Source organism: Dreissena polymorpha, chromosome 13 (assembly GCF_020536995.1).
Source record: "Dreissena polymorpha isolate Duluth1 chromosome 13, UMN_Dpol_1.0, whole genome shotgun sequence".
Classification (NCBI taxonomy): domain Eukaryota; kingdom Metazoa; phylum Mollusca; class Bivalvia; order Myida; family Dreissenidae; genus Dreissena; species Dreissena polymorpha.
The window spans coordinates 42,190,186-42,215,422 of NC_068367.1; the positions used below are offsets into that span (position 1 = coordinate 42,190,186).

At 35.1% G+C, this 25,237-nt stretch overlaps 2 protein-coding genes across 2 annotated transcripts in view; both read right to left on the minus strand.

Moving 5' to 3' along the window:
• Positions 1 to 25,237, minus strand: part of LOC127856172 (calcitonin gene-related peptide type 1 receptor-like) — a 198,154-nt gene that overhangs the window by 81,039 nt on the left and 91,878 nt on the right. The gene's annotated exons all lie outside the window — the stretch shown is intronic.
• Positions 17,760 to 18,989, minus strand: LOC127856189 (eggshell protein 1-like). The gene is made up of 2 exons (XM_052392262.1): positions 18,919 to 18,989; positions 17,760 to 18,166 (listed from the first exon to the last, which is right to left on the minus strand). Exons 1-2 carry the CDS (start codon positions 18,942 to 18,944, stop codon positions 17,845 to 17,847), a joined length of 348 nt encoding a protein of 115 aa, XP_052248222.1. The 5' UTR covers positions 18,945 to 18,989; the 3' UTR covers positions 17,760 to 17,844.

Sequence of the window (25,237 nt, forward strand, 5' to 3'; positions counted from 1 at the left end):
TTTGTCAACGTTTGAAATATGAACTTACATATGATATTTTAATATCTCGTTGATGAGATATTTTAATTTATCGCCTACTTGATCGGCTGTTTTAATGATCGACTAGTCTTCAGCAGTCTGATTGAATATATGCGCTAATAATCAAATATTGCAACAACTATTTATTGGAAATAATGTCTTAAAATTAAATAATATGCTAAAAATCGATTTCGTTAGTAAACTTTCATCTCACGAGCAGCACGAGGAAACCAAGCCCGCATATAGTTCAGAAGTGAAAGAGCGCCATAGATAAACTCCTTTAATGCTACATCGTTGAGAGTATTCTCAAGCAACAACATGCGAAATATCAAGTTGTAATCTTGAATCGTATTGTGAGAATACCAGTTTAATAACAAACGTGGTTCTTTATAACTTGTGTGTAAGTACATTACAAGTACAATATATTGACACGCTAAAGGTACACTGAAATATCAACCAGGCCTTTTAATTATAGCCTTCGCTGCCAGATATGAACATAATATGTTATATATGTGTATTAGTAAATTAGAATTTAAACAAAATACAAACATCATGTTAAGAAAATATAGTTATCATTTTAGAACAGACAATTTATCTCATTTAATCATATTTATCATAATATGTTTCACTTATTACTTAACTGCTTACGTCATCACAACATAAGTGTTTGAGTTTCAGATACAATAATAAGTGTAAATTAATATAGTCCGTTAAAAGCAACTCGCAGATGAAACAGCCGATTTTTATCAAGTTGTTTTAGCTACAATTTTCAAAAGAATTTCAAAAGAACTATGAGAGGACACAAAAAACTTAAATCACTATTTTCAAACAACAAATTTGATATAATTGATTACTGCTTTTCGAATAGGACTAAGTCCGGAAGTCAGTTAAAATGAGACGTGTTTAGTAGTACAATAAATATAAGTGTCGGTGGCGACCAATAGGTTATCCAAATCTTTATGAAAATTTAACCTTTATTAATAATGCTTTCCATATGTATTTCAAGTAAAAGCAGTCTGTTACTGTCAAATAGTTTATCGAAACTACGCAAATACATCTACTGTCTACTTAGCTTATGATTACGGCCATAATTTCGGTGTGAATAACAAAACTTTTATTTCGGATGAACGAAATCTGATTCTTTATTAAATAATACTTCAAAATATTCATTCTGAGGAGTTTATCATGGGTGTATTTGTTATAAAAATAAACATGTACGTGGTTGTTATTGTTAGCAAAGCTATTTTCGTGGTTTATTTAGAATAACAGATTTTTGGTGGGGTATGTTCACATAATTCGCGTAAACTGCTGTTGTTCGTGGTCTCTTCGCTTTTACTTCATTTGAAACAAACGTACTGCAAAGCAGGAGGGTAAGAAATCTTGCGAAAAAAGAAGTTAAAAATTAGAAATGGATAAGAGAAAAGACCTATGCAACGCAATAAAAAAAAATTCCGACGAAAGAAGAAAATCTGAATGCCCGTGTTACGTAAAATTATCAAACACAATACCTTTTTCTGTTGTAAAATCACTCGAAGTATATTGGATTGCATGGATAGAAATATTTTACTGACAACTCAATGTGTATCATTTTTTTATAAGTCGTGTGTTCAATACATTCTTGAAAAAGATGTAAATGATCAATGATCTTAAGTACAGACACAGAAAACCGGATTGAACAGTTCTTGCATGTGTAATTTTGGGAAAGAATCTCGATTTACAGAATAGCTTTTAACATTACTTGTAAAGTATGATAAAGATAAACGAAAATTGCAACTAATTGTTGTAAAATTATTTAAGTTTAATAATAGTATAATTATTGTATAATTATAATGGCAAGTGCGGTATTAAGGAAGATTTGTCCATCACAAAAAGTAATGCATTGCAATTTATCATGAGAACTGTGTCGCATATCAATGTAGAAACCCCTTGTGATGCTATCAACCCTGACCGTAACCGGCAAACGTCTCAATTTCATTTCCGTCTTGATCGGATACACGCAAACAGGAAACTTGTTGAGAAGATAAGTCGATGGAAACTACTAAAATGATGTAAGAAGCGACACAACACGCTTTAAGACTGAACTAAAACAAAGACGATGCACAGTTATCAATAGCTATTGACTTTTGATGTAGACAAATTGTGTTGAAAAATACACAAAAACGAGTGTGTGTTTTAAATTAAAAATCGGACTGCTATGTTGTGAAAAACTAAAAAACAAATGAATGTATGCGTGCATGCATTCAGTATTAAGATAACATAATAAAACACAAATTTCGTGTATACATACACTTTGCACAAGACAACAACCAACATATTCACTTTTTTTTAAATGGAACCGTTTAAATATAGACACAATATAACTATGTCGTCAATGCCAACTGGTGAGAACACGTATAAAAACACGCTAAATTAAATGCTACGGGAAAGGCTTCATTAATACCTCAACGCATTTGTAAAACGAGAATGGTCGAGGAATGAGCAAAGATGAGTGTAACACTTGTTTATTCTCGTTTCGTGTATTTTGGATAGATTAAACGAAATACAGATGAATATGAATATCAAATACTAACACTATTGGGGAACAAAACGTCTCATTAAGAGTGTTATAACAACTTAATGAACAACAAGTTTAAAAAAGAAACATCATAAGCCAAATGTAATCCTAACTATTTTTAAAACAATATATGCATCTATATTCTGAATGTTTTTTAAGAACATTTCAAACGTGTTTATGTTTTACACATTATCATGTATTGTACTTAACTTTAAACAGCAATCTTTACTTATTTGTATGTGAGAAATATGACCACGGCAGGTAGAAAACACAAAAAACTTGGCGACGCTTACTTGTAAATGAGAAATATGACCACGGGCAATAGAATACATAACAGGCTGGCGACGCTTACTTGTACTTGAGAAATATGACCACAGACGGTAGAATACACAACAGGCTGGCGACACTTACTTCTACTTGAGAAATATGATCACGTACGATAGAATACAGCAACAAGCTGGCGACACTTACCGGTACTTCTACATGAGAAATATGATCACAGGCGGTATATATCGCAACAAGCTGGCGACCATTCGTGTACAAGAGAAATATGACGGCAAGCGGTAGAATACGCAACAAGCTGGCGACACTTACTTGTGCATGAGGAATATGACCACAGACGGTAGAATACGCAACAAGCTGTCGACGCTTACTTGTACATGAGAAATATGACCACTGACGGAAGAATATACAACAAGCTGCACTTAATTGTAGATGAGAAATATTACCACAGATGGTAGGAGGCACAAACAGCTGGCGCCACTTACTTGTACATGAGAAATATTACCACGGACAGTAGAAGACACAACAAGCTGGCGACAATTTCTAGTATATGAGAAATATTACCACGGACGGTAGAAAACACGACAAGCTGGCGACAATTACATGTACATAAAAAATATGATCACAGACGGTAGAATACACAACAGGCTGGCGAAACATAATTGTTCATGAGAAATATGACCACAGATGATAGAATAAACAACAGGCTGCTGACACTTACTTGTACATGAGAAATATGACCACAGACGGTAGGAGACACAGAAGACTGGCGATCTGACATCCGACACTGATGTAGATGGACACCTTCAGCTCCTGTTAATGTAAATAGCAAATATTTGTAAACATCGTGGGATGATCTACGATCTTTTTCTTCTGACTGAAGAACTAATACCAATGTTGCCGGAAGCAAGGCATGAATCTCATTTATTGTTCATACTTTTATTCAAAATTATTATATGTAAAACATACACAGCGAGGTTATCAATTTACCAATTTAATTTTATAGAAATTATCGGTTTGGTGATGTTCTGGGTGCTAATTGACATAGGTGCACAATTATATAAAAAATAATGCGCAATCTGGTTCTCGCAAGATAAAAAGTACAAGGATAGAACTCGGTTATAACAAGCCTGATGCTATTGGCGAGCTAGCGTGACGCTCAGAGAGTATACTTGGGCCGTGCTTTGTGAAAAGGGGGTTTAATGCATGTGTGTAAAGGGTCGTCCCAGATTAGCATAGCCAGTCCGCACAGGCTAATCAGGGACGACACTTTTCGCTTTTATATTTTCTGTTTTTAGGAAGTCTCTTCTAAGGAAAATCTAGTTTAGGCAGAAAGTGTCGTCCCTGATTAGCCTGTGCGGACTGCATGGGCTAATCTGGGACGACACTTGACGCACATGCATTAAACCCCCTTTTCACAGAGGTATCTTTCAGGGAGAGGTGTACACTGTTTAGTATGCTTCAAATAGGATCCCTGATAAAAACTGCCAATAACAACTATAACTGGTTGGACAAACTGTGTATTATCTTCTATCTATTCACTTTTGACATGATTTTTAAAAATCATTCATTTTTTTTTGTTACAGTTAACATAAATTTTAATCAATCAGTTAAATGTTTGATAGGTAATCGGATACTTTTTTAAGTAAGATTATACATATGTTATAGAGTCAAAAGTGTCGAAAATAAAATAAATATCTGTGTATTTCTCGTTATGTCATAAGTTGCAACACTGCCTGTAAGGTGTAAAAATTGTGTATACGCCAATAAATTCTAAATACATATTGTTGACTTTTGTGGTTTCAATTTAATTCGTTTCAATACAAAAAATATACACAAATTCGTGTAGTAAAGCTGCAATGCCAATTTAAAAAAAGTGTGTTAAGATAAAAATATAGACATTTATACTTTTAAAGAGAAAATGAATAAATCCTTAATAATGTATACAACTCAAAATTTAAATGTCATTTTTAACTAAATTATTATGAAATGATCATTATATACACAATTCTTTTGTTTTATTTGTTGAAGTCCATAAAATGTTTTATTCTAATTGCTGTCGTATGTTGTCGAATGTCTTAACACACTTAAGTTACACATTAGAACGTTGTTAGAATAATTATAAACCTAACAGAACACTGATAAAAAAATGAAAAAAGGTATAATTAAGTCAACGATACAATTCTCAAATATTTCAAAAAAGTGACACATTTACTATGTACATAATTATCGGCATATTGATAACGGATTGCTCATCAGAGCCTAGTCAGAGTTTAATAAAGCGTCGCCAGTGCAAGTCACTGTGGGATTATTTTATCGTCTGAAAAGCGGGGATATTTTTGGAAATTAGGTATAAAGTCCCATTCAAAAAGTACTATATATATTGATTTGAATTTGGTCAATTGTGTCTGATTAGTTATTTATATTTTAATTTGAGTTAAATATGTCATCTTGTCATTGTTTCAGTATACAACATATTCAATTATCAGTTTTTGATAAAACATTAACGGAATGGTCAAGAAGGCATTCCCGAAAGAATTACCATGAATGTGTTTCATCAGCCATTTATTTGTATAAACACAATAACAATCGAGATACTTCCTACTTGATCAAAAATACACAGAGAAAAACAATTATTTAAAAAGGAAAATAATGCGAATGGGCTCACAGTGGTGAAGCTGTATTTTTGTAAAGGGAATTATTGTGCAGTCTATACCCCAGTTAACTGACTAATGCACAAGTCGTGTCATAACAACCACCCGCGAATACGTGAAAGCTTCAATAACATGAGCTAAGTGGAGACTGTACGTGTAAATTAAATTTTTCTACAGTATAGAGTCCATTAAATGCCCATCAACTATAATGTGACTCGTTTGCTCTTTATTAATTACAAAAAAACATGAAAAAGTACACTGGTTTGGATTCGCCAATGGATTTAGAAGTTATCAGCTGATATTAACGGGACCTATTCAATCGCGTATGATACCAGCTTATGGCAACATATTAAAATTGAAACATTAAACAAATTCTTATTGTAAGACTATCATGACCCCTTTTCAGACACGTCGAGACATGCGCCCATAATCTATTGATAAAGCATGTGGTGTGTACATACATCTTATGATTGACGTGACACACGTATTAAGTTATCCACTCATTACCCCATACGCAGGCAATGCTGGCAATCTTGTGTAAACGCATGACATGCGATGATAGTACATCAAGTATTACTAAAATATGCAGGTATTGGATCGCCCAACTGCTACATATACTATCCCATACGTCACTAAACGTTGAATCTAACCGGTAAGTATAATTCCAAATATATAGGCCAAATGTCTTTTTTCTGTACGATACCTATTTGTTGGCATTTCTTCCATAGGAGATGCCATAGAAAAATGCCTTTAATGTAATTCTAAATAAACAAATGCTCCATACACACCTCGTAGCTAAGACACGGTGTATAGTCCGTCCATTCAAGACTAAGGGGACCTTTCGTAAGCCATTTGCCGTCAGCATTACACGTCTTCAATGCGGAACCTGGGATGAATTATCATGCATATTACATAAACCGCTATACCTTCACATAGTATATTGTTTCGCAAAGTACCACACAAAGATGTACGTTCGAGCTTGAGTATGCATGGACATACTTTAAGAATCAAACATGTCATAATGCCCATGTGTCTTCATAGTAAACACATACACAACATATATGAAGCATATATCAGATTTGCGTTTCGTTGTCTAATTGTGCTTGCTTTGGTTTAATTTTATTGGTAAATTCATCAGTTTCTTCGAATAAACAAACTTAGTAATTTTGACATATGAGTATTTTTTTAATCAATTAACTTGAATAATCACCCGATCAAATCCCCCATTTCCTTAAATGAAGGTAAAACATATCACTATTTATTTATTGTTACAAGTAAAATAATGTGTCGGTTAACTCAAGACTTTGTAGCATTATAACATTATAGTGCATACAAAAATATTGAAACGTACGTGTGGGTACGGAATACTGCAGGAAATTCGGACATGAAATGTAGCTTGTTGTCCCCGGCTCGCCCGCGTCCCAGCATCCATACCCGTCCCACGTGGTCGGGCATGACGTATTGTCGTCAACAGCAGACGACATCAATTGGCGCGTACAGCAGTCACGAGACGCCAAGCAACAAAGGCGCCATTTATCACATTCGTCTGAAGATAACGTGGCGCAGATTTCTCCAGTTGCACTTTTATTGTTGATATCTGGATACACTCTGGAGCCGTTCGTTTGTATTTCGAGGGTGTGGGTCAACGGGTTGGGTTTATAATCGCGTTCAGGAAACAAGAAGAAATAGCACCAGGCGCATGCATGAATGTTGTAGTCTGCTACTTCGTAAACTCCGAATTTGCTTCTACAATAGTGCGACTGACAGAATACCTGAAACAGTAAACAAATTATGTTGTGGGGTGTTGTGCAAAACATTCTATGCCATTGTTGCACCGGAATGCTCGGAAGCTAAATGATTATTGTACACAGGAGATTTCTATTGGTGTCTGCTCATATAATGCCTGTTTACTACATCAATGTATTTGTGTTCACATGAACAGCAAATAAATCATCGAACAAAATGAATATGTGCTTGGCTTGTACAAATAGGTAGAACAGGTTGTAATTCATAAAACACAATGCTAATAGCGAACTCGTTACATAGATATCATACAAGTAGTTAAAGTGGGTACTGCGTTTCTGTTATTTGCAAGGAGTTGCGTGTGCTATTTTATGAAAAACAAGTATGCCTTTAACATGTATATAACGGACCGAATAAACGGCCAGTAGCAATAACTGACGTTTATGTTGAAAGGTTTACACATTTCCCACCATAACATGTAAGTCAATTGCCTGTAACATAAGATGACAACTAAATATCATTATTTACGATTTTATTCGGTAATTGGCATATAGTTATATTTTGTAAGTAGTATGAAAAGCTCAGTTGTTGATTTTTAACATATTTAATTCTATCGCATGGTGCAGAAATATATAGACTAAATGGATTAACATTTTAAGGTCAAAGAAGATGGAACTTTAGATTATGAGTTATCATGACGTCGCAAAAGAAGAAACAAGAGGGCCATCAGGCCCTAAGGCGCTCACCTGAAAGCCAAAGGAACTAGACTATTCTGAAAAAAATGCAAGCTGATTCATGAAGATTATTTTGGACCAAAAAAGTGACTTTTAACATGTTTTTTTATATTTGACCTTGTGACCTAGTTTTTGAGCTCATATTACCCAGCTTCAATCTCTGGCAAAATTTCATTGGGACAAATGTTCTGACCAAGTTTCATGAAGATTGGCCAATAAATGTGGCTAATATAGTGTCAACAAGTTTTCACTAAAGCCATATAAGGACAACTGCCTTTCCCCCTGGCGGCCATGTTTTTCAACGAACCATAACCATTTTAAAACTCACTCGAGCTATTGTTAGAACAAATGATCTGATCAAGTTTCATAAAGATTGGATAATAAATGTTACTTCTAGAGTGTTAACAAGGTTTTGTAGTAAATAGCCATTTAAGGAAAAATGCCACGCCCCCTTGTGGCCATGTTTTTTAACTGATCTCAACCATTTTTTAACTTAGCCCAGATATTATTAGTTCAAATATTCTGACCAAGTTTCATGAGCATTGGACCACAAATGTGACTTCTAGAGTGTTTACAAGGTTTTACCATACAGTAAACCCATATAAGGAAAACTGCCCCGCCCCATGGCGGCCATGTTTTTCATTCAACTGGAACCATTTTCTAACTCGTCCAAGATATTATTGGGACACATTTTTTGACCAAGTTTCATGAAGATTGGACTAAAAATGTGACTTCTAGAGTGTTAACAAGGTTTTACTATAGCCATATAAGGAAAACTGCCATGCCCCCTGGCGGCCATGTTTTTCTACCAACCGGAACCATTTTCGAACTCTTCCAAGATATTATTGGGACACATGTTCTGACAAAGTTTCATGAAGATCGGACTAAAAATGTGACTTCTAGAGTGTTAACAAGTTTTTACTATAGCCATATAAGGAAAACTGCCACGCCCCCTGGCGGCCATGTTTTTCAATCAACCGGAACCATTTTCAAACTCGTCCAAGATTTTATTGGGACACATGTTCCCACCAAGTTTCATGCAGATTGGACTAAAAATGTGACTTCTAGAGTGTTAATAAGGTTTTACTATAGCAACTGCCACGCCCCCTGGCAGCCATGTTTTTCAACCAACCGGAACCATTTTCGAACTCGTCCAAGATATTATTGAGACACATGTTCTAACAAAGTTTCATGAAGATTGGACAATAATTGTGACCTTTAGAGTGTTAACAAGGTAAATGTTGACGACGCACGACGCACAACGCACGACGCACGACGGACAAAAGGCGATCACAATAGCTCACCATGAGCACGTTGTGCTCAGGTGAGCTAAAAATGTAACCCTCAGCACTGCTCGAACCCCTGACCCCTGGAGTCCTGGAGTAAAAAGTCTACAACTTAGGCCACTCGGCCATCCTGCAGGATACAATAATTTTACACTTTATATAAGCAATCCTCGTAGTTTCACAAAATATAACAACAACAGAACTCTCTCAATTATTAATTCTTTTCGCGTTGCAAAGCTTTATAATTTTCGGGTTTTTAAATTGTCAAAAGATGCATATAATGGCTATTTTAGAGCATGGTAAATGTTCAGTATTACTGTTTCCTTACAAATATCATAACTACAACGAAAATTTCGAATTTTTTTAATTTTGTCAATTTACCCAAACGTGAAAAGGTCCATTTAAACCTAATTTCGAATTGTGTTAACCTATTATGTTTGTACAGATATTTCAAGAAAAAAGTAAAAAGAGATTTAGTAGAACCCAAGGTTTAAATCCCAAATTATATTCAACCAAATATCACATAAATCAACCAACATCGCTTTGAACGGTGGCTGACGATTGGCGCATAGGCATTTTTAGATGTGGTGTATACCTTAAATACAGCTCACAGTTACTCGTAAGCAGTATTTATTTCGATTGTATAGTTACTTTTTATAAGTATGCAGTGAGTTAGATAAATACCAGGACACTAAATAACACGCATGGTCGATCTCTGTTATTAAGTCTTACAATTTAAGGTCATTTATACAATTGAGTCCGGAGTCCGCACAGGCTGATCCGGTACGACACTTTCCGCTTTTATGATACATTTTAGTTTGAGCAAAGTCTCTTCAAAGCAAAAATCCAGTTAAAGCGGCAAGTGTCGTCCACAAAGACTAATCTGGGACGACACTTTACGCACATGCATAATACCTCCGTTTCACGGCCCATTTGTTACAACAATTCAGCAGTGATATCGGTGGAAATATGCTGTGTTATAAAGTGATTATCGTAGAACTAAAATTAAACAAACATGTTGCTTTTAATGGATTCGTAATTTAATAGTATAAAGCCAAATAGTTGCTTTGTCCTTATCATAAATCACTATATAAACATGTACCTAGACGCATTTATTTCATTGCATGCAAGATTTTAGATTTTGAATATGTGCAATTCGTTTTCTTGCAATGAGAAAACATTTAGCTCAAATTACTTTAAGCTGCCGGTGCGATGAAGTTGATAACGTTATTGAGCGTTTTTTACGCGTATAAGTGGGATGATTTAACAAATTTGAGGTTCAAATGGTCGATAACACGCGGATAAATTGAGTCGTGTTCTGTGAAAATTGAGCCAAGTACGTAAAGTGTCGTCCCAGATTAGCCTTTGCAGTCCGCACTTTAATGGTATTTTTCGTTTAAAGGAAGTCCCTTTTTACCGAAAATCTAGCATTATGCCCAGTTTTCTCAGAACGCGCCTCAATTAGATAGAGTACTTACTGCACGGTTAGAATCAATGCCAGATTAGAAAGTTGTTCAGGCGATATTAATTTAATTCGGAAGTCCCTGTATATCATGTGGAGCAGCTGTTTCTCTGATCCTTTAAAAATGCCATTGTCTTCTTCATTATAATGGGTCATAGGAATAATGAAACTACATTAGCATCATACGGAGGGAAAGCAATGAAACCATACACTAGTCTTGTATAAAAGGCAAGTTAGGGTCTTAAGTTTAACCATGTCAAATTAAGATGTTAAATGCATACTTAAAATAACAAAAAATATAAACATGTGCGTTAAAGCATATGTGAATGTTAATGAATTTCCCTTCTTTGTAGTCTTACGACTTTCATACGCCTTATATTCAATTTTCCTGACATGTGCACGTACAAATAAAGTACGCATGTGCTTTTAAATTGATATTCATTATTCTCATGCGACCCGCCGACACTTAAATTATACATGTACACATGTAGGATTAAAACAGAACATTAGTTACGTAAAAGGGTAACTAGAAACAACATTGTTCATTTTTGGCATAATTTATAAATTGTTATTAATTTGAACTATGTTAGAATACTGTTTGGATATTCATATTTGCATGTAATGTGTCAAGTTATAGCCTGCTTTACGACTTCACAAAGAGATGCATTACGACAGTTTGTATGATGTTACGTTTTAAAACCTGTTAACAACATGGAATTTTGCAGATATTTGTATTAAATGCATTTCATCTTGTCTCAAAAATGTGTTTATTGCTCCAATAAATGCTAGACGTTGGAGTAATGTAATTGCAATTAAATCGAACTTTGATTGTCTTTTATTCATTTATAAGGTTACATACAAATCGTTGATGATAATGTTTATTTACACTGTTTAATGTTAATGTCTATTGACTCGTGGGTGTTTAATGATTAGTTATGGGCTTAATTTGTGATTTGACATGTCGTTCAAGCGGTTTAACCCATTTACGCCTAGTGGACTCTCCCATCCTTCTAAATTGGAGCAATTTATTTCCAAAATTAGGGATGTTTAGCATATTTATTTCTTTATTTAGAATATTTCTTACAGAAATTCCTTTAAGCAAACAGCGCAGACCCAGATGAGACGCCGCATGATGCGGCGTCTCATCTGGGTCTACGCTGTTTGCCAAGGTCTTTTTTCTAGACGCTAGGCATAAATGGGTTAAATTCAAAAAGCATTGCATTTATTTTTCTTTGGATGACTTTGGAGTAAATCATTTTTTACCAAGTTCTGGCATTCTGTCAAGTTCAGGCGGCCTAACATTATCGTTTTTCACTGAATAATTATTAATGTATTTCTTGTAAAACGTAACGCATCAAAATGGTTAATTCTAAATCATTATTTTTAAAGTAATATCTTTAAAGCGTTAACAGATAAGCACATTATTTAGAATACATTTCAAATAAAGGTGCCTTTTAAGAAAAATGCTTTCAAAATTATTCGTATACGTAGCCAATGCAACGAAGCGTAACAGCTTCCATCAAAGTTAAAAACATATATAGGTTTCAAGCATTTCAGACACTTGGATGGGCAACTTAATTTTTAATTGCATTGAATCGTTAAATAATTATGTTTTGAATTTATTTTTTACATAAAGCTTAATACCCCTGGTGAAATGAAATGTAAACAGATTATTCAGTTGGCGATACTTTACGCAATTGGTAGTTTCACCCTTTAACATTGAAATATGGATATTTATACTATTAAAAGGTCCCTAGACCAGTCCCTGGACACCGCTTATGCCACAATAAATTAATCAGTTCGTCGATGGAAGAACATCTGACAGTTCGTCGATGGAAGAACATCTGAGAATGCAATTGAAATAACACAATTAATTCCTATTTCGTTACTTCGATGTAATCAATCACAGGCGAGCTGGAAGCGCATAAATTAACAAATGGGCCGTTGACTGTAAAAATGGTTTAAACCGTGTGCGAAAGCTGTCGTCCCTGATAAGCCTGTGCAGTCCGCATGGGCTTATCAGGGACGATACTTTACGCCTTAACTGGATTTGTGCCAAGAAGTGACTTTCTGTAAACGAAAAAATACCATAAAAGCGGAAAGTGTCGTTCTTGATTAGCCTGTGCGGACCTCACAGGTTAATCTGGGACAAAACTTTATGCACATGCATTAAAAACCCATTTTCACAGAAAACGGCTCAAATACGTTTTATTCCATCTTACTTAAACATTTCCGACAAACACACTCGGTTCTTAATATTCTCGCCCAGTGTTTCTACTTGAATTGTGTTAGTTAATGTAAACAATTATCCATGACTTTCGCCATTTTGTAGTTTCAGCGAAGCGTGGGCATAGTCAATAGTTGTGAGTTGTGCCATTCTGTTAGGTAAACTGGCTTATTTGAGACTAAACTCTACGCGCATGCTATAAGCTCGGTTTTACCAGAACGCTGCTCAAAGAAAGTATATAAGTCTTGGAGCACATTTCAGAATGAAATATAATTCGTGCCTCGTTAGTCCCCGCTCTGTTATTAAGGTAATTAATGTGTTTTGAATAGACGCACACTAATTAAACTATAATGTGTTAGTGTTGACGAGTGTGCTTTTTTAATTATTCGTCTATTTTAATCATGCTGATAATATAATTATCCGTGACATGTGACTTGTTTTAGTTCAAAGACACATTCATTTTTACTCTTTTAAAGTGTTTTCAATCCTACAAGGATGTTGTAACAAAGTGTGTTCGGCACGGCCCTGCGATGTTTCTTCAATAGTTATGCTGCTTATGCAACGTGTTTCCTTATTGTAGCTGGTTCTTTACTGGGCATATCATTTGTCAAAACATCGCAGCTCCAAATAAATCAAACAGAAAATTTCATGTTCAAGAGCTAGAAATATGGTTTCTATTTATAATCCTGTAGAACTCGAAAACGTTTTTTTTATTAAAGAAATAAATCTGACTTGATGTATTTAATACTCCGTTATTGGCGACCTTACTGTATTAGTTTAATTTATGTGTAATCTGTTTTGTTATGTAACGTTAATAATCCATAAACAAATGTATATTAGCCTTGCTGTCGGAAAAATGGGCTAAATACACGTGCGAAAAGAGTCGTCCCATATTAGCCTGTGTAGTCCGCACAGGCTAGTTCGGGCCGAAACTTTCCAATTTTATGGAATTTGCCGTTCAACGGAAATCCCTGCTTGGCGAAAACCCTCTTTACCGGGAAGTGTCGTCATAGATTAGCTTGAGCGGACTGCACAGGCTTACCTGGGACGATACTTTACGCAAATGCATTAAACCCCGTTTTTCAAGAGCGTGGCTCCGTTTTTTTAAACATTTAAAATGATACAACTTACCTCTCTACAAAGCACTAGCACAAGTAATAATCCACAAGTCTCCATTATGTAATAACGTTATATAGTCCAAAAGTACATTAAAGACAAATTAGAACAAAAGCTCTTAATACGTGTCGATATTGTATTAAAGAACTTCCACATGATCAACAGACACGACACGTTTCAAGAAAAACAAAAAACGTAACATAAGACTACCCCTTCCTTGCACGAAAGCGAAGACAAAGCGACTACTACAATATTTTTCCAATACTAGAACTTTTCATCTAAAGCTATTACTAGCAACCATATGGGGATTTCACTCATTGGTCAGATTTATCACCCAAGAGAAACCAATGTCAAAGGTGCAAGTTTCAGCGCTCACCGATCGCATGATAAGCCCACGCCAGCCCAGCTTGTTTGGGATACGATAAACATGTCTTGTCGAGTAAAATACTGCTTATCACGAATTTATTGGTATTTAATTGCACGAATAGGCTGAGTGAAAGGCGAAGAACGCCAGGATATAGCAAAGCAAAATATTTTTTACTTGAAAATATTGTACAAAAAGCTTGAGCTATAATAGACGAAATAAAATTTTAGACACCGTAAACAGGTTGCGAAAACGGAAAAGTAAATAAAGATATTAAAAAATCGCGTCTTTTTCATATTTCAATGAAAAATAACGAAGTGAAGACGATATGTCAAACATTATAGTTTCTATATGATGTCAGGAGTAAGATTAGCAAAGTTACCATCGTGAGAAAATAATTAATTTACAAGGAGCGAAGTACGGGTATTAAAATGATGTCGAAGTCAATGTTGCAGAAACGAACGCGAATGTTTGGGGTTTTCTTACTACCTGCTCAAATATGCATTCAAAAAACAAGTTATGTTCCCATTCTTTTCGAATATTCCTGCAATTTAAATATGTTTTTCTTGGTGGTTTCCTAATTTTTAGAGATATTCTTTGAGTTTGATGTAAAATAAGCGAGATCGACACTGAATTTATTAAATTCGCTAACATCATAAGTATTAGGGCGTTTGTTTGATATGTAAAAATAGTACAATGCAAATGCTTAATGTTTTATTTTAACGTTTGCGATTATGAATTTTTTGCCGTTAAATGGACGTGATCCTTTTTGGAACGGAAAGGAGGATGGTAAAATAAACAATAGCAAGGTTTATAAGCTTCAAATATAGATTTGATGGAAATCTTACTCAAGGTCAGGTTCCCCTTACATATGACGATTATATGTGAGCCGCATGGGTCGTATGCAGCCTCCATAGCTCCAGACCAGCCTGAAAATAGGTGCTTTCTGGTCGAGAACTTTCCTGTCTGTTTCTTGGTCTCATTAGCGGACAGGCTAGCTCTTGACCAGATTGCACTAATGCGCAGGCTAACCCGGAGCTATGGCCTGGCATAAGACCCATTTTCGCATGATTAGGCTCGTATAACGAAGGTAATTAGGCCGTAGGTAAATGACATAGAAATGACCATAGGAAACCATGGTGTTTCACCGAGACAATGGAAAAAAACAACGAACAAAAACTTGTTAGCAAATTAATTAGACAACTTGTGCTGCGAAGCTAAAAGCAACGTGCCGGCAAAATTTGAATGAATGGTAATTATAAAGATGAATTTTAGTTAGGCAAAATCAACAACATCAACAAATTGTTTGTTTCCACTCACATCTCCAATATAATAAGGAAGGTAAGTTGGCTCAACTATAAAGATAGCCACTTTTCAACGATAAACGATTTTTCACTTTAGCATGCAGACATCTTTCAATACTCAATTGCCCAATCTGTTTCGTTTATTTTAAAGTTGAATAAGCGAAAATGATCTACCGTAGCGAATTTGATTGTAAACTCAATAGTAAATTTAGCGAATGTGATCAAATTTCGCATGAAAGATCGAAAACTCTACCTGAAAAACAAAACAAAGTTGAGTCGGTCTGATAAATCGAAACAATCGTTTACACTCACTCACTCACTTCTCTCAATTTGCATATATTTTTAATAAATATGCCTACGATGATTTGAGCGTCCTAATGGAATGCTCAGATAGATAATATTAATTATGGGCGCTTGGCGGAAGTAAAAGTAGTAGCACTTCAGTTCTAGGCGAAAGTATCCACGCTAAACTGTTTTCAAACTTTCCACAGTGGTCTCCCATGCCACACGTGTTCTAACACTGAAGAATAATTAATGAATTTTAACATGAACAGATATTTGTATTCAGTAAACATTGTTTGAATAAAGGGTATTATATCTTTCAACTCTCAATTAAAATAAAGTACCTCTGCGTTAAAAATAGAAGTCGTAAATACAAATGTGAAAACACATTTGCTAAATTTCAAGTAGATTGTGCAGCTTTAAACTCAATTGAATCTATATGTTGGTGTTCGTGAACGAATTATTTAGCAAACTTCATTATTTTGGATATAAAAATTATATGTTTTAAGAGATTTTATGTTCTTGTGATTTTTTGTTTAAAGTCGACATAGTTTATCGCAACAAAGTTTACACTTGGAGGACACGTTAGTGTCTATATCGTTCCTGCTAATGTTGCACGATATGGCTTTCTAACGTCATGTCTATTTCAGAGAAGAAACAATAAATAAGGCGATGTACTTGTATTACATGAATTTATGGGATAAGCAAGGTTGAACGTGTACATTGTGTGACCCGCGCCATGCAGAAATGGGTCTTAAGTAATTAACGGCCAGCGTATCAGTCGCCCACGCAGTCTGGTCAGGCGCTACCATGTCCACTACAAAGTCATGCAAGCTTTCGCAGTCTCATTAGCGGTCGGGCTGGCCCCTGACATGACGGCGTGGGTGCGGAGGCTAATCTGGTGCTACTTTGGTCGCATAAGACTCATTATCGCATGATACGGGTCACGTAATAAATAGCAAAGATGAGATAATATGTAGGTAATTTTTTTTTTTGTTGGGGGGGGGGGGGTTAACCTTAATTTAATGTATGTTTAACCAAGACACTTTGTATTAGTATGATGTTGTAAGCACAATAAGAATGATAATTCATTACTTTCATTGGATTGTATTGGAACCTAAAGATAACAAAATATGTGCCCACATTTGTGATTTGTCTTATGACAGTTTTTTATGACTCTTTAGGCTTATTCCTGATCATAGACAAAAGAGAACCATAATTACATTCAGTTGTTAGAAAATGTCCTTTACTTAATTTCTATTAACAGTGCCGTGTTCCGAGTAAGAAAAAAGGAACCAAAGGGTAATTTGATTTTTTAAACACATAGTATATTATATTATTTGCTTAATGTAAAAAAACTTATATAACTATAATGATGTTCATGGTTTAGAGTTTATGGTGTGTTCGATTTTTCCTTTGCGGTAACAATACTTGAACACTTTAGAAAGAAGCAGAATGATCGTTTTTTTATCCCTATTTGAAATAAACGTTTTTTTCTCTGTTTATATTACAATACAATTTGACACCTTCGAAAAAGTAATATTTTACAAATCTGAATTCGCCTTGTATTTTAAACTAAAATGCGTAGTGTTTACTGTCCTAAACTAACTCTTTTAAAACTCATGCGTTTCGAGTTTTGGACATTATTATTTACACATTACAACGTGTTCTAGTTTTATTCCTCATATTTTATATCGTTGTTTAGTGAACCATTTTGAATGTCTGAAGGTAGTATAACCACATCTAAAAATGCTGCCAGAAAAATGTGCGCGTAATCTCTACAACAAATGAGTTGTTCTTTCTATGTATACAGCGGTTTTATTTCCCTCCTTTGACACCATCGCCAGCTCCACCACTTCCGCCGGCGCCACTTCCACCACCACCATTGCCACCAACACTGTCACTACCACTGCCACCAACACTGCCGCCGCCCTCACTGCCGCCACCACCTCCGCCCCCACCTCGATCACGTGGAAAGAAACCGCCCCTGTATTTGTCATCACACCCAGCGCCCATCATGCCGGCGTTGTTCCCTCCGTTGCCCATTTTACAACATTCCGGAAGGCACTGGCCTCCGCACTCGGTGCAGGACATCGTGGCCTCACATCTGTACTCGCCCCCACTGTAGAGTCCACTTGGCCTAAGAACACGAAAGCTTTTTAGCGAGTATACTTATGATTGTTAGCTTTTTATGCGTGTCAGTGTGTTTAATAATTTATTTTGGAATTTACTGAAACAAAGCATGTAAAATGTTATCCTTAATCAAACGCGAATCTTGACAGTTCAAAGAGGGAAATTAAGAACCAAATGTAATGAACTCGCAGGGGCAATATCTAAATCGATAGTTCTGTAAGTGCTAAATGCCATAATAAGAATCAACGATTACGAAAACGCGGACACAGTACCTAAAACATAACACAAATTCGAAATAAAATCTATAGAAGTATTTAGACGAAACCGCGAGTGACTCCCGGTTCAGAATTTATTTTCCACGCATATGGACCTTCCAGTATTCCATAGAGTGCAGCGAACGATAACTCTCTGATCTACCCATTTATGCCTAGCGTCTAGAAAAAAAGGCCTTGGCAAACAGCGTAGACCCAGATGAGATGCCGCATTATGCGGCGTCTCATCAGGGTCTGCGCTGTTTGCGTAAAGGAATTTCTGTAAGAAATATTCTAAATATAGAAATAAATATACTAGACATCCCTAATTTATGAAATAAATTGATCCAAATTAGAAGGATGGGAGAGTCCACTAGGCATAAATGTGTTAATCTCCTTACCGAGTTCAAAACAGCAAACAAAACAAACTATCATAACAAGAACGTTATATTTTTTCATATGTTATCGTGCATATTACATAGTCTTAATACATGCAAGACAGGCTTACCTGAATTTACTCTCGTTAATCCCCATTATATAAGTTAAATCAGCATCATTATCACAAGTTCATCAAGCGCTTGTCTGGCGAAGGTCAATCACAGCCCGTGCTGCATTAAGCTGATCATACGGTTGCGTGGAGGAACATCAGACATGTTTTGTTCTTTCGGCGCAATCAAAAGGCAATTTCGGTCTTATGTTCCCGATTATTGAGGCCATAACCATTAGTGGCTTTGATGCGCCTACCTACTGTAGAACTTAAGACTGAGCTCGAGCATTATCAAGACGCCAATCAGTGTCTGGTTCTTTATCTTGTCGATAGTGTTTTAAATCCTATTCTGTGCTAAGCGTGCAATTATCCACTACCGTCTTTCCAAAGCTTCATTTCCATATCAATTACTTTCACATTTTGAAATAACAAGAGAATACAACATATATGTCTATCTATAAGTTATTAATATATAATCCATTCAGAAAACCTCGTACTTCTCCGACATATTTACATTTTATGGAGCGTAAATCTTAGTCTGCATCTTATTTACGAAAGCACATCTGCGTTTTCTTTTTTGTTACCGCGACTTTGTAAACTTTGCAAGACGTCTTTTGTATTGTATAGGTTAATTTATACATTGTTCCTGCTCTGGTCAAGATGAGTCAAACCAAGACGGCCATAGTCGGTATGCAAACTGGAATGGCCTGAAGCAGCCCAAACATATTACTTTTGAAACCCACGGAAAATATTTATTGAAATCAAACATTATTTAAGAATGTTATCCAAATTACTGCAAATCAATGGGAAAATAGCTAGCCATCGAAAAGTTTACTAATATAAAGTGACTACTCAAACGTATTAAATACAATTAACATATTTTTGCTTCAGGGTAAAATCATCAAATATTTTCCCACTAAAGTGTGAAAATGTACACAATTTTTACTGGCGAGAGGGCTTATACAAATATTAATAACATGGCCTACGCTCCAGGAGTGAAATAACGTAATGCTCAATTGTTTTTATAACACGGGTGTTATTACACTAGTTATATAACTGTGAAATAACGTCATTTTTTACAAAATGACGTCATTATTCCAGCGAGTTTCTTAAGGTAAACTCTTTTACAATGTGAATAAACGGTGAAAAGAGCATAAAATAAAAAGAAAATTGGTTGGTCATGTTATAAACAGAATCTTAGATTCGTGGTCTTTTTGTATTGAATGTATTAAACTCGTCATCTAGATAAAGATAACAACTCGGCAAGCCTCGTTTTTATCTTTATTTTGATGACTCGTGTAATAAATTCAATACAAAACGACCACTCATGCAATATCCTATATGTATTTTCTCTCTTTACTGAGAAAATAAGTATCACGGTATCACTTTAAAAGCATATATATCATATTTATCATGTCTTTAATATCTTTATCATGTCTATCATATTTTAATAAGAGTGAAATGTATGAACAAATAGCTTACTTGAAAATAACGCCAGTTCTTTCGCCCCAGACTTCCATCGTCTTTGCAGTTGAATTACCGTCTGTTGTGTGTCTTTCTACTATAATATTATGTTTGTTTTCCATGATCTTAGTACAAATAAATAGTTTATTATGTAAAATGTTGCTTTCTGTCCCCAACCATTAAATGGTGACAATATTTCATATACATCTATATCTAGCACACTATACATTATACAGGGAAGTAGAAACTCTACATTTGTTACTCTCACCGATAAGTAAGTTGTAGTATTTCCTCCAGGGCCATGTAAGTTAAGTAGAAGTAGAATGAATTATGCCTTGATGGCGATAAAATACAAGCCAACCAGCTTAGTGTTAATAATACATACACACTGGTTTCTTTGTAAAAACACATACGACGAAAACCAGGTATTCTGCAGTTAGGTCTGCATAGGTATGGCTCATATAGAGAGCTTAGTACTAGAATACCATTGATGTCTAACCCTTTGCATGCTGGGAAATTTGTCGTCTGCTAAAATGTCGTCTGCTGAATTTCTAAAATTAGCATTTTCTTCGATTTTTTTCAAAGAATATTATCAGAATAGCAAACAGTTTGGATCCAGATGAGACGCCACGTTCTGTGGCGTCTCATCTGGATCCAAACTGTTTGCAAAGGCCTTCAAAATTCGGTTCCCGCACTGTAAGGGCTAACATCTAATATCATTTGGTTCATATATGTCAAACAGTATATCATATTATTAAAAGGCGAATATCGACGGTTTCCTCAGGATAGATACGAAGAATGATTTTTTCACGCATATATTGATCAAGTTCAAGGTGTAACTTTATGAAATCGTTAATAAAAATATATACACTAACAATACACCGATACATGTTTACAGTTATATTGGAACTAACACATTAAATTTTGCGTATTACAATGAGAATTTTATATTTTTACTATGTTGTGAGCTCGTTAGATGGCGACTTTCAATGCCGAAACGCATGTCAGTTATATTACAATTATTATTAAAAGTGCATGATTTTTTGCAGAAATTTCCAGAAAGTTCCTCAATAGTTGTTATTCGGAACTCTCCAGTCTGGGTTTTTCCAATATTTGAGCACGCGCGGTAGGTACAAACAAATGACGACTACCATATTTTAAACAGAGTGAATCAATAATTTCTCTTATCGCTGAATAGTAAACACCCATTTTTCTGCTCAACGATATAATGGCGCATGTACATGTAAACAGCTTCGGTCACGTAACTATGTCATTGCATATACTGTGCGTAGGCCTGGGCATACAGTTTTAATGGAAGTTTGTTAACGAAACTACCAAGACATTGACTCCATCGTATACACATTATACTATTCAAATATATTTAAAATCATATAGACATGTACCATACAACAAAAACCTTACTATCCTCATTCGTAGTACTAGAACTAATATATCGTTCCATATCAGTTGGATATTCATATGTCTCTTGATATAGCTCTATTGTGATTCTTTTCTTTAATCTTATCTGAAAAGAAAAGAAAATTATTCGCTAAAGACTAAGACCTTAAGATAAGAAGGCACATCACTAACGAGCTTTACCATACATTACTTTTATTTGTTATATCTATAAAGCATGCCGAAAAAACAAGAACATGAATAATGTTTTTCAGAAGAAATATTGCATATGTCAAGCCGTTTGTATACGTTCCTTTATTACCATACAGCTGACAAAGTCTGTTTTTCATGTCTTTTAAGGATGTTAGCTACTGATCCTATTCGTTTAGGCGGCTGTACATCTGAGCGATGTACTTAGACTTTAATCATGAATTAAACGTCTGACATACATGAATATCAGTGTTAGATTTGTTTTTTTAATTATAAATAATAATAGTAATAACAACAAAAGACTTGAATTTTGACATTTCCTAAAAGAAACACTACTGTCGTTTAAATACTTATTATCCACTACTGAATGGGAAGCAAATCGGATATCGACGTTACTGGTCATTACTGTATTAATGACAATGTTTGTACCTCCCGCACGCTCTCAGAAATCGGAAAAACCCACAGCGCGCGAGTTCCGATTTAAATCAATTGTGATGTGTGATGAATGTTCAGTTTACACCTTTTACGTTTTTAGTTGTTCGCTTGCGAACAAATAATGTTTGTAAAAAAATCAAATCCGTTCGCTTTTATCTACGATAAACCTGATAACTGCCACATCTGACGCATCCGCGCGGGAAAGGGATGTAAAATTAATGCTAGAGGTATGAGTTCTTCAACTATATTCATTCACAAATGGATGCATAATGTGATATCCCGTTTAATGGAATATTTTTGAACGGAGCGTATATAGAAAATTAAACTTAAAACAATGTTTTTATTATACGTGTCGCTGAAGAGAAGGGTCACGAATGATTAAAATGGTCCACTATTTGCTGCGTCTTAATGACATTTGTGTTTTTGCTTAGCACAGATCATTCATAATCTGAGGCTATTAATAGATGCGGGAAAATAAAACTTCTGTTGATATACAAGTATATAGGAATGTTGCGTAACCTCGTTCATAGTGCATTCTTCTTCAGCGGGGTTAAATTTGATATGTCTGGGGAACGTTTTTTTGTTCTCAACAGTTAGCATCGATCTTTAGTATTCACGGGTGCTAACCATGCAATAGTAGAAGGTTAAGTTTGTTTATATTAACAATTCTCAATTTATAAAACGCTGAACATGAGTTCACCAATTACTACAGGTATACTTTAGACATCAAAAATGCTTTATAATCGCTAAAACCGAATATAAAAAAAACTACTTTATATAACAAGAAATATCTGTTAAAAAGGTAGTCGGTGCAAACGCTGACTTTGAAATAAAGTTTGCAATTTACGTGTCTAAATAATAAATTGAGAACAAAAGTTTAACCATTGTTGTTTATTTCAATTTTAAGTCACATATTCACCGCATTAAATGTTATCATTGTCAAACCACACATTCGTGTAGGTAAATAAAAAATATACTACGGGAGTGCACATCATATGTGTCCTCACATTCCTTAAATTGGGACTTATTATGATTGAATGTCTTCACCATCGAAATATTTCGTATTTTAATATTTGATTTACACGCAGTTTTCTTTCGACACATTTAAATCCCACTTTCATATCCGCGTCATGCGAAAATGTGTCTTATGCGTTTCAGCCAGCGTATCTTAAGGCCAGCCTGTGCATTTGCGCAGTCTGGTAAGAGGCGATGCTGTTCGCTGTAAAATCACTCAATATGTTATGGTCTCATTATGTATCTCCTGGCCAGACTGAGAGATGCGCAGGCTGAGTGGGCTATATGTATGATGGGCGCATATGGAATAAGACTCTTTTTCGCATGACGAGGGTCATTAAAAATCTCATTGCGAAATGTACATGGCAAATTTTAGCACAATTTTTTCCGATACAAAATCGATTTCAAAATGGCAAACGTGTAAATAAAGGTAGCCTTTCCAGGCGTTCAGGAACGATTTTCAGACGTGCTGACCGAGTACGGAAAACATTTGTGGTTGGATGATAAAACGATTTTCCTTTTATCGTGACACTATACTATTTCGGTAATGTTTGTTTTCTCACCTTGAAAGCAAAACTTTGTTTATCGATTCTATATTACCCGAACGATTTAGTGAACGAGAAGTGACCCTGAAATTTTGCGAGATTGATTTTAACGCGCAATTGTAACTGGGCCACAATGTGTGTCGCTTTAACATACAGAGAGTAGTCCGGAATTCCTTATACTGAACAGAACTACATCCTTTGCACTGCGCTACCACACAGTGATGTAGCCAACGTTCAGAGGTTTTATCTCGAATCAGCCTATGAAATATTCTAATATATTCATGCGTGTCTGCTGGCGTTATGTAAATGTCATTTAAGGTGAAAAGCTGAAAAAGTGCATATGTGCTCTATACCCAAGTTTAGGTCAGAGTTGTTGACACGTACCGTGTGAACTGCTTGGGTAACTAGTAATGCATAAACAACAAAGTACGTTTTACAGAGCAGTATTTATGACTACCTTATTCGTGAGTAAAAAGTATTGCTCGCAGATTTATTTTTTATTTATTTTCATCAATTATTTTATTGTATATTTTGAATTTGTATATGGTTTCAACAATCAAAAGTTTTGATCATTGAATTTCTATCATGAAATTATATCTTAGTGAGATAGGCATTCGATATTCCAACAATATTCATTTAATATGATGGAGATTGCAAATTGCCTTAAAAGGGCCATGTTTCTGTTATTTTGTCTAAGTTATTTCTATAAAAATAAATAGAATGATAAAAAGTGCACACAGACATCTCAACCCGTGCGTTAAGACACGCTCTGTATAAATTTGAATAGCTTGTGTACATTTAAAACTTAAATTATGCAATAGCGAACAACTTCAGTGCCTTCAGCGCTTTGATTAATGATGCGCATGTGTAAGTATTTGACTACAACGCGTTATTTTTCCCGCGCGTGTATTTTGACACAGGGTTTTATAATTAATAAAAATATTTTTAGTTGGTATTTAATTATTTATACAACGAGATATATTGTTATTCTAAGTAAGGACTAAATAATTACTTTGAAAGGTAAGTTTTGACATTTGTAGAGTAGATATTTGAAACAGAGCACAAGCCCTAAGTACACTTGTCAGCTTGATCTCCACATCTTTGGGGAAACATACAGCATATTGGTAGGAACACAGAACTCTTGCCAAGTATATGAACCCAGATAGAGATATTTGAACAGGTTTGTGAGTTTGAAAGGATTTAAATTAGCAAATTTCATGTGTGCCTCCAGAATGACGTGGTTTCCCAAAGTCTAGCTCATTCCGGACTAAGTAAGT